Here is a 12,099-nt window from a genome sequence, read left to right as displayed (position 1 = left end):
GTCAGTTGTAGATTAAATGAAATGAGATATTTCAGTTTAACGTCTCACGATTATTCCCTTTAGACTAGGGGAGACTGATTAAAGCAAGTGAATGTTGATCTAAGAATTGGTGGAATGAGTAGGTGGGAGAATTCCGAGAAAACCCACAGACGATGTCTACCACAAACTAACTTGGCCGGGGATCGAACTATGGATCTCTTGTATCAGAGGTAAGCGCTCTACCACTGAGCCGCTGTGCCCCCTCACTAGTTAGCTGTATCAACTGAAAGATATTAGTTGACTAATTTTGTTGAATGTTAAGATGTCATCAAATCAAGAAATGAAGTTTTTAGCCACTTCTCAACAAATGGCGTTTGAAAAAAAGTTCTGGCGCAAGAGACTTTAGGGTCGGGGATAACCAGCCAGTTTGTGGCACTCATCCCTTTGGGAGTGATATGTAGTCGGCACACTAGCTCCTATGTAGTTACAGAGTTGCAATAATGTCTTGAGCCGTGGCAAAAATGTGAACTAAAGCTCACATTCGCTACACACCAACGCGTTGAGCCAATAAGGGTTCAGCTGTTGCTAAGCGAGAGAGCGTTAGCGAAAGGGACTGGAATTCCTTCAACCGATAGCAGCGCTTGGAATGGAAGACTAGGTGTCAAGTCAATGCGATATATCTATAGCACATCGGCTCGCTGACTTTCTAGATCAGAGTCGGCTACTTCTTTTAAGTAGCTCCCCCATTGTCTTCGCGACGCTAGGTAGACGCCACAACCAATCGGTCTGTTGCTTACACCCATCTTTTCTAGGGCAAAAACCTTGCACTGCAATCTCCCAGTGCGGCTAGGGCTTTGGCAGTAAATGTCGTTTTCTATTTCTAAAACAGTGTTGTTAAAATGATTGAAAATCATTGTTAGAACAAGTGAAATGAAGATAAAAGAAATGCAATAGTTTAAACACTACTTTTTTACGAAGTTTCTTTTTATGGCATCATTGCGACATACTGGACTTTTTAAGGAAATCAATTTTAATGAAGAAGTAACAGAACGTTGCACCTTTCTTTTCCGATAATGACACGTACCTACACAAACTAATTACTGTATTTTGAAGGGGGGCGGAAAATATTCAAGAATAGGAAAAAAGTCATTCGATATAAAAGAAATAAGAGTACTACATCAGTACATCCTGTGAGTTTTCTAGCTCCAGCAAATTGTTCATAGAGCTATTAAAGTAATGTACAAAGACAAAAATGTTTTATAATAATAATAAAATAGACTAGTAGTGTTAGTAATACATGTTACGAAAATATAGATTTTGTTCCGGGAAGTTTCCATTTATTCAGTTAGCAATATTCTGTAGAAACTTAAGACAAATTTTACATCCAAGCATAGACGGAACAATTTTCATATATAGCATATATTTATGTAAGTTTGTAAAAGGGGATATGTGCCATTTAAATATAACTATATCCCCTTCTAATAACGTTTGATTCTTATATCTATCTATCTATCTATCTATCTATCTATCTATCTATCTATCTATAATGTTAGCGTACGCGTCTTTGGCGCAGGAGATCTGGGTTCAATTTCCGGTGGTAGTTTATGTGGTTCGGATCCCACGTTAAGCTGTACATCCACGTTTCACGTAGCCTCGCTATTAAAATGGTTGCTAAACTCTAATCTAATACGTGCGATGCATAAGGTTCTATTTATATTACAGGAGAAATTATTATAGTAGTAGTAAAGCAGAGTAAGATGAGACTCCAGCTTCACTCACGTGACCATATTGCGAATAATGCTACAACTAATGTTAAGTTTCCATTCCGTTAACCATATGAGACACCTAAGTTGGTAGTACATTTCGGATTGGGACGGAGACGGATCCTTGTCACGGAACTCAATATCAAAATAACTTCCGCCACAGTGTAATGAGGATCGATGGAGTGACTGGACACAAAAATTGTGGGTAACAAATTAAGTATGATCTTAGCGGAGAGATAACAACAAGTGTGGATAGCTTGGTATAGTCTTTTGTAATTCAGTTAAGCTTGTTGACATGCGTAAGTGAAAATTCGGGGTCCATATGAATTTTTGAACTTAATTTTGAGCCTTAAAAATTGGTAATTTTATGCTAAGTATATAAATAAATATGTCTGCATTTACACTAGATGCTATCAAAAGTATCCGGACACCTGGCTGAAAATGACTTACAAGTTCGTGGCTCCCTCCATCGGTACTGCTGGAATTCAATATAGTGTTGGCCCACCCATAGCTTTGATGACAGCTTCCACTCTCTCAGACATACTTTCAATCAGGTGCTGGAAGGTTTCTTGGGAAATGGCAGCCCATTCTTCACGGAGTGCTGAACTAAGGAGAGGTGTCGATGTAGGTCGGTGAGGCCTGGTACGAAGTCGGCGTTCCAAAACATCCCAGAGGTGTTCTATAGGATTCAAGTCAGGATTCTGTGCAGGCCAGTCCATTACAGGGATGTTATGGTCGTGTAATCACTCCGCCACAGGTCATGCAGTATGAACAGGTGCTCGATTGTGTTGAAAGATGCAATCGCCATCCCTGAATTGCTCTTCAACAGTGGGAAGCAAGAAGGTGCTTAAAACATCAATGTAGGCCTGCGCTTTGAGAGTGCCACGCAAAACAACAAGGGGTGCAAACCCCCTTCAAGAAAAATATGACAACACCATAACACCATCACCTCCGAATTTTACTGTTGGCACTACACACGCTGACAGATGACGTTCACCGGGCATTCGCCATACCCACACCCTACCATCGGATCGCCACGTTGTGTACCGTGATTCGTTATTCCACACTACGTTTTTCCACTGTTCAATCGTCCAATGTATACGCTCCTTACACCAAGCGAGGCGTCGTTTGGCATTTACCTGCGTGATGTGTGGCTTATGAGCAGCCGCTCGACCATGAAATCCAAGTTTTCTTACTTCACGCCTAACTGTGATAGTACTTGGAGTTGATCCTGATGCAGTTTGGAATTCCTGTGTGATGATCTGGATAGATGTCTGCCTATTACATTTTACGACCTCTTCAACTGTCGGCGGTCTCTGTCAGTCAACAGAGGAGATCGGCCTGTACGCTTTTGTGCTGTACGTGTCCCTTCACGTTTCCACTTCACTATCACATCAGACACAGTGGACCTAGGGATGTTTAGTAGTGTGGAAATCTCGCGTACAGACTTCTGACACAAGTGACACCCAATCATCTGACCACGTTCGAAGTCCGTGAGTTCCGCGAAACGCTCCATTCTGCTTTCTCAAGATTGTCTAATGACTACTGAGGTCACTGATAATGAGTACCTGGCAGTAGGTGGCACAATGCACCTAATATGAAAAATGTATGTTTTGGGGGTGTCCGGATACTTTTGATCACATAGTGTATGTGCATGAAACACAAACAATGACTCAATGCCTGAGACTTTGCTCTCAACACTTTTGTTTTGTTTAAATAGAACTCAATTGTATTGTTCTTCCGTTCCCTCCCACATTCTCATTCCATCAACTCTTCTATCATCATTCTTAAGCTTTATTCGTCGTCTCCCTTAGCCCAAATGACAAAATCGAGGTACGTTAAACTGAAAGATTTCAAAGATTTTTCCCCTTTTGTTTATTTCGTGATACCACCCATCCCCACTATTTTCACTTTTTCAATGAATTATTGGATATGCGGGAAGATGCCAGAAAATTCTTTTCTTCACCATGATAGAAGTGAGCAAGGGGTCTGCAATTTGGTCCACAGACGCATCCTTCACATATTCACCTCGTATTGTCTCATATCTATAAAATAGCCGTTAATACCATCTGGATATAAATCTGAGGCGTTGGACGTAAACCAGGTTCACCGCGTTAATAATCTCAGCAGTAGCAGCAAAACACCTACACTGGAATATATATATATATATATATATATATATATATATATATATATATATATATATATATATATATATATATATATATATATATATATATATATATATATAGGGGCTAGACAAAAAAATCTAAAAACACTTCATACAGGACACGTAAGTTTAGCCATCCACTGTACAACACGTGTTGCGGTTGCCGATCGTTTGATATTTTCAATGTGTCGTGTAGACCTTCCTCTTTCGTCAGCAGTAACCAGTTCACCTGTGAGTGTCGTAGTGTGAAAGTGGTGCGGTAAAATGGGCGACCTGACAGACTTCCAAAGAAACATGATCGTTGGTGCCTGTCTGGTTGGAGCTTCAGTGGCAACAGTGGCGAACATTGTGAAGGTATCGAAAGGCACTGTGTCCAATGTCACGAGGGCATACACAATTCATGGACAAACGATGTCTGCAAAGTACAACAGCGGTCGAAAGACAATCCTGTCAGATAGGGACCGGAGGGCATTAAAACGGATTGTAGCAGCTAAAAAGAAGACCACTGGCACTGCAATGAAATTTACGTCTGAATTCAATTCCGGCCTACAGAACCCGGTTTCATCGAAAACAGTGCGACGGGAACTTCATAAAATGAAAATTCATGGCAGGGCCGCTATCGCCAAACCCCTGGTTACAGCAGTAAATGCGAAGAGGCGTATCCAGTGGTGCAAGGACCACAAGGCAGTGGAAACACGTAATGTGATCCGATGAATCAACCGTCACCTTCTTTCCAACAACCGGTCGTGTTTACGTATGGAGAACACCGTCGCAGGCCTATGATACAGACTGTCTGCTCCCAATTGTAAAGCATGGGGGTTGGTTCTGTTACAGTATGTGCAGTGATATCGTGGTTTTCTGCAGGTCCCATCATAGCCCTGCATGGAATGATGAATGCTAAGGCGCATGAGACCATTTTGGGGGACCAGGTTCTACCCATGGCCCAAATATTCTTCCCTGATGCTGATGGCATCTACCAAGGTGATTTGGCACCCTGTCACGCTGCAAAAATGGTAAAATCGTGGTTTGAGGAGCATGACCAGGAGCTATCACACCTCCCCTGGGTCCCACAATCACCAGATCTGAACATCATTGAGCCATTGTGGTCTGAATTAGAAAGGCGTGTTCGGTCTCATTATCCTCCACCACCATTCCTTAAGGAACTGGAGCATGTTTTGGAAGAACAATGGTACAAAATTCCACACACCACGATTCAGGAGCTGTATACGTCCATTCCACGTCGGATCCAAGCTGTTTTGGACACAAAAGGAGGCCCCACACCATACTAGGTATGATTTTCACACTTTTGCAAACGTTTTAGATACCCCTGTATATAATCAAGCCTGTAATATGTCACCAAGACCGGAAGTGGTTGAAATTTACTAGTACTTCAGGTTTGAGCACTGATTTCCGCAGAGCAAAAATTGTAAGAGATATAGAGAATCGGGCTTTTACAGTGGATTATATATATATATATATATATATATATATATATATATATATATATAGGAAGAGGAGGAGCAAGATCGAGTGAATATGATGGTTGGGGCAAAAATTCATAGCCATAATTGCGCACAAGATTGTATTTCTGCTCTTCAGTGTACCGATGCATTATATGTTAGCAGCAAAACACCTGTCTGGTTTGATAACATCCTCAGTCAGGATCACATCTTTATGGTCCCAAAACACGAATAACATGCTATACATCAGGGAGAATGCTATACTTTAGCTTGTTGAGGGTGGAGGTTGAGGTATATTTCCATTTTTAACCATTTCTTTGCTTTCAAGGTCACATAGATACGCCCAGTATTCATCCACAGTCAGTAATATGGTTATAAAATATTCTTGTCCTTGTATATTCTTTTCATATGTTGCTGTTTTTGAAAAGATGTAAACAGTTGGGGAACTCACCTTGCTACCACTTTGGCCATATGCAGAAAATCATTTAATATGGTGTAAACGGATCCAGTACTAATATTCCTACTAGTAAACGGACCCCTTCCAGCTAAACAATTAATAATCACACGATTCTCTTCAAGCAGTAACTACTCAACTTTTACCACCACGGTTGGGTCTGTATCCGTTGAGGGACGATCTTCTCCTTGTTCATCCTGTAGATTTGTGCCTGCACATTTGAATTCTCTCTTACAGCGTTTCACTGTGTCATAAGATGAACATTCCTCATCATACACAATTCCACCTCTTCATTCGACCTGATTTCCTTTGAAGATGAAGAACTTTATCATGGTTCTGTATTCGATTTTGTCCAACATACTACCGCCGCCTAGTCTTCTGGCTATAACATGAATTCAATAGGATCTCACAATCATATTAGTTAGATGCCAAACTATTATTGTAAAAATTTTTACATTACTAGATCTCTATCGTGGAGAGTGTAAGAATTTTCTGATCTTTCTTTGAAATTAAAATGTTTGAATACTGAAATTTTAAACAAAGTCATTTAAGACACGGAAACAGTTTTGGAAAGAAGTGGCAATCCTCCAACCCTATAAGACTGGCTACCTTTCCGAATAGCTTTTTATGTGGTCGCTTAGGGTGGTTGTAAGATGAGTATTGAATGCTCTGAGCACGATATGTAATATGTTTTGAATGTCTCAAGAGTGATATGATCATTACCATGGTGCATTATCAGCTTTGGACCAAATCCTGAATTTCTGCTGAATGTTCATAAATTCATTTCTATCAATTTACATAAATACGTGTACATTAACAAAGATACTGCCGAGTGATTCATTGACTTATTTCAAGTAATTACTAATTCCGTCTGTACACATTCTTCATTTTGTACGGGTTGACGCGCCAATATCTATTAAACAAATTTACCATGGATACCTTAATTGTTTGAGAACTCGTGACTAGACGGTTAGTGTACGTGCCTTCGGCGTGGGAGATCCGGATTCGATTTCTAGCGCGAGCTCATGTGGTTCGAATCCTAAGTTTCAAATTGATGTCCACGTTTCGTATAGGTTCGCTGCTAAAAGGGACGCTAAACTCTAATCTAACCAACTAATTTGATTGTTTGAAAAAATGTAACAGACTGCAAAGGAAATTAGCACAGGAAACAAAACAAATTCTCAACCACTGTATCTGTCTGTCACTGGCACTAAACTCTTCTATAACTCTTTATTTTCCACATTTTATCTGAATCGAGTTTTTGCCTGTTTCTGTCATCTGTAATTTGCTCCTAATTTTCTTTAATGTATAATCTTGCAAAAAAGACAAGAAAGCATCTCTTACATGAAACTGTTTGCATGATTTTGGAATTGTGTAAAATGAAAAAATATCCAACTAATTGTGACATTTTCCTGTCTTTGCAGTGTCTTCCGTGAGTGGGTCACCATATTACCCAAACGCTCCTTTAGTCACAGAGGACGGAGACTGGATCATTGTATATAACACCACACCAAATATGGACTCTGCACAGATGAAATTGCTTGCCAGCGATTATGAAAACGTCGCAAAGGGCTGGAAAACAGCTACTACCTCGTCACAGTTTCCATCAAGTTCTACGTACAGTGGTCAGAAGACTTCCATAAATCAGACTGCAGCAGGCAATCCTCAAATACCAACCTCTCCAATTTCCTATACTAATGCAATATATGATAATGAAGTTTTAAACTTACCTCAAACTGTTAGTAATAATCGTTACTTCTTGGGTCGTCCTATCACAAAATCTAATAATGCATCAGTTGATGAACTCATAAGCCTCATAAACAGCTGCGAATTATCACCACGTTCTGAAACAGGATGTACACCGACTGAAGATAATGGGAGGAACTTTCTGTCATCCCAAATGACAATGGGTAAATATGCTGGTCAAGTTCTGACACGTCAAGGTTATGTCTGTAATTCACCATCTCCTTCATTCTTGCCTGAACCAAAATCACATACTTCAACCAAGGAAAACATGAAATACGTAGTGCATGGATCACCACCAACATCTTCAGCAAGAGGTAATGTGACTGGAGATGAAGTATCAAATTATTTTCAACGTTTAGCAAGTACTCCGCCACCAGCAATGCGAAACAGGAACTTTATTGAAGATATACATACAACCCACAGCCCTTCTAACAAAGTGGCGTGTTATACAGAAGAAGATACGTTGTTCCCAGTACTTCATACTTCTCCTTGGACAATATCTGATGGCTTAGAGAACATATCATTGCACAAGCCCAAACGTGACAGTCATCTTTTTTCCTCCAACAGCGAACCAACGACACCAATCAAAATCACAAAACGTTGCTTCAATTACAAAGAAGTAGATGAAAGGCGTTTATCATCAGCATCATCCTCACCAACTGGATCTCCAAGAAAGTATAAGAAGCCACCATTAAGAGCACGAACAAATTCTCCATTTGACAGAAGAACTAAGTGCGTCTTCTGTAAGAAGAACGGTGAAGCCAAAGCAATGTACTACAGTCATACATTGAGGCATCCTCTGACAGAGATTGTTATATGTCCAGTATTACGTCAGTATGTATGCGAAGAATGTGGAGCTACTGGTGACAATGCCCATACCAAATCGTATTGTCCTGTTCTACAGCAGAAACTTGGAGGGCAAAAAGTTCTAAGCGCTACACTGGCTTTAAAAAATACATTACGACAAGGAAATGGGCGGTTAAGAAAGCATAAAGAAGAAAGACTGGATCTTGTAAACGTCTGGTAAGACAGTATTTGAGAATAACTATATTTTGGATACTAACAGGCTAGAGAAATGACACAGCTTCATAAATGTTGAAAAGTTGTGAATTATATATTATTCCATTTTTACTGTTTCTTTGCATACTTTAATAACCTAGTATGGTTAATATTTTAATTAATAACTCACACTTAAAGATTATATTTAGCTACTTAATATTTTACAATGAAGCATTTTACAATTTTCTAAGTTTTACGTAAATCATATTCATTCCGTTGCTTGATCGCTTGTGTTAATTTTAGCTAAATAGCGATTTAGTGCTTTAAGATTGTACCAAGCGATCGAGTTTAGGGGTTATTTTATTTTAACCCTTTTTGGACTACCGGGACTTGTAAGTCCCATTTTCTTTGCTCATATATTATTTCTCCTGTGTGCGTTATAGTGTCGAAGCCTATTCGCCTGACGGGACTCTTGAGCCCCCTTTCCCCTCAGCATTGTTGAGCAACAATAGAAGCAAAATTTACTTTTATATACTCTAATGTACCATCAATTTACTATAATTTACCATATCAAATTATAGTAAGGAAAATATAATTCAGTCGGAAAAGGGTTAAGGATAAATATGATACCACTGACTTCAGTAGAAAATATGATTGGCAATGAGCAATCTTGTAAAACTTGGAGGTACTAATAACCCTATTACTAGTGCCATGATTTATCAGAATCTGTATTTTTGCATGTTTTTAAAATAAAGAGGTAGTAAATTCTACAACTGAAATGCTCTCTTTAAAATTTTTACTCGCCTTAATTTCTAGCTGCTAAACGAGCATTTACCAAACTGACGCTTATTTTATCTTAAAAGATATTGAATGTGGTTTTGACGTTTTTGTATTATTTGTGATATTAGCATAACATGTGTCATGAGAGCTCTTAAAGTTAGGGCGAGTTTGATATTTTCCGTATATTAAAGTTCACATTTTTATTTTATATGTTAATATTTAGTGCTTATATATAGTGCTTATAGTGATTATTATATTGGCCAACCCGGTAATAAATGTTTTAAAGTTATATTTACTGGTTGGTTCTGAAATAGTGTTAAAAGAATCTTTGCATAAGCTTATTTTTCCTATATCTAAAAATTTTGAAATAATTTTTGTCTGAATTTTATTACAGTATTTTATTGCATAAGGCTGTGTGGTTGGAAACTGTATTATTTCATATCCACATAGTGCTTTCTTTTTTGTATTATTTTCTACATAGAGTAACAACACGTCTTAACTAATGATTGTTCTACCTTTTGTTTCTGAATATATCTAAGTATTTTCACTTTCATTATTATCTGTTTATGCAAAATATGTAATGGTTACACAGAATACTTCAGTGGTATATACATGGATTATTATGTCAGTATTCAGACTATGTTATTTTATATTTATTTATATTTATGTTTGTTAATTCATTTTTTAATTCTATTCTCCCGAAATTGGCCTTAAATATTAAACAAAATTACTTCCTTTTAGCTGAAATTTGGGGCTTTCATGAATATCTTTTGAGAACTAAATATGGAATTATGACAAAACCAAATTTAGATAATTGGTTTAAGCTTAATATGATAAAAAAAAGACAGCTGTTTCAGGAAGAAAAAAGATAATCTTATATCTCATAGAATGAAATTACAATTATTTTGAATGAATATTACTAAAGAAAATACGTATTTTATGTCTTATAAGGAACAAGTTATGTATTTCCAGTGTATTGTTACAAAAAAATTCGGAGTTAGTTTTGCTTTGCTTTACGTTATTCAAAAATAAGTATAGTTAATAATGTAACTTCGAACATTAATATCACTCTTTGTGTTGAGTTTGCCAATCCAATTTTGTGACTTCAAGTTTAACTTGTATTAATGTTCACATTATGTATGTTTATTTTTTTAAACCTAAAGTTTTCAGTACGATGTTTCATAAATGAATTACAACATTGTTTAAAATTTCCTTACACTTGTAGAACAATCATTAGAAAATCCTCTTTTGATATTTTGTAAAACATATTTCTCAGTCAGCACTCTTAATGTACTGTTGAATTTTATTACGTGTTCTACAAACACAATTAAAAAAAAAAAAGAATGAGTTTGTAAGACATTCGTCAGAAATGAATAACAATATATTCCGAAATTATTACACAAACATCATTTTAAAAATACTTTTAGTTGGTTTTAATACACTTATTGAATATTTAAGGTCCATTCCGCAAATATTTCGGATCTTTTTAGTTTTTTCAATAATAAATGTACTTAATAAAGATTAGTTGATTTCATGTAATGTCAAGGTAGTGCCTAATGTTCCATTGTTCAAAAAATAGGAGCAAATATTCAAAACAAAAGCGAATTCCTTTAGTAGCAAGAAAATTTTCTTACTAAAGGTAAAAAGTTTTCTTAAAGGGAATTCTGAATTTGATAAACTTTAAGAAATGATTTAATAATTCAATCAGTTATTTTATATTTAAAATCTTTGATAGAAGCTGAAAGTATTTTCTCCAAAAAGTGAGTTTACTACAATATTTCAGTCAGTAAATGCATAGTAACAGTTTCATGTTATCTATGGTCTTTCTTAGAAATAATTGGAAATTTTGCGATATTTTACTTGTTTTATAGTACAAGACTGTTAGATAAACAATTGAAAGAAAATAGTTAAAAAGTAATTTTATTTGTGGAAAATGTACTTTCAGATTTATATAATATTGGGAGAATTCTTACCAATATATGTATTATAGTATTGGAGAATTCTTACGTTATGTCCATATAGTAGTAAATGCACATATTTTAAAAGTATTTTTGTAATCTTTTAGTACTTTAAATAGTTACATTCAGTTTGCTTTAATGTATTCAAGTTTGGCTTTTAATAAATAGCATCTTATATTACTTGCTTAATATATCTTTTGTAGAAACATTTCAACATTTTTAACAATTAATAATTCTCTCTTGTAAGAAGTGAGTTTTCTTCTGAAACTAATATGCAATTGGATTTTTCTCTTGAAGAAAATCTTATTTTAAAAACTGTAATAAACGAAATAGTAATTCAGTAAGTGTCTTGTTTCCAAAATACGATACTCAGAAGGAACAAAAATTTATTTTTTAATTGTTTGATTCTGAACGTATCAAAACCGACTGTATCTGAAGCTAAAGATAGCCAAGATTGTATCGAAAAAATACTCAGAAAGGGAGTCCTAAACAAAGTATTCTTATTAGTAAACTTGAAATTAATTTAAAATGTCATTTTATCCTATATAAACATGAAAATTTCCGGAAAACAACGATCCCGAATAATCTCCATAGATTCTGTCTTGAACGTAATCCCATACAATATGGATTTTAGAATAATATGCTAGACTATCAAATAAAGAATTCATATCCGAAATCGAAAACATGGATCTATGAAGGAGTGGATTCGAAAAGAGCCTAAGTCAATTTTTGTCAATTTTGAGATATTGGTTCTATAAAATATCAGTAAGTAAGTAATATCAGTAAGTAA

At 36.4% G+C, this 12,099-nt stretch overlaps 1 protein-coding gene across 1 annotated transcript in view; it reads left to right on the top strand.

Annotated features, from left to right (window-relative positions):
* Window positions 1-11,475, top strand: part of LOC145668476 (uncharacterized) — a 69,797-nt gene extending 58,322 nt beyond the window's left edge. Inside the window, exon 2 of the mRNA XM_081736401.1 lies at window positions 7,251-11,475. Within this exon, the coding sequence (XP_081592527.1) occupies window positions 7,251-8,599 (1,349 nt within the window). The 3' untranslated portion in view covers window positions 8,600-11,475. The remainder of the gene's footprint in view (window positions 1-7,250) is intronic.
* The last annotated feature ends 624 nt before the right edge of the window (window positions 11,476-12,099 follow it).

This window comes from Thermobia domestica, chromosome 13, assembly GCF_964235325.1.
Source record: "Thermobia domestica chromosome 13, izTheDome1.hap1.1, whole genome shotgun sequence".
Classification (NCBI taxonomy): domain Eukaryota; kingdom Metazoa; phylum Arthropoda; class Insecta; order Zygentoma; family Lepismatidae; genus Thermobia; species Thermobia domestica.
The sequence above is the reverse complement of the archived record's forward strand: the minus strand, read 5'-3'. Positions and strand labels throughout refer to the sequence as shown.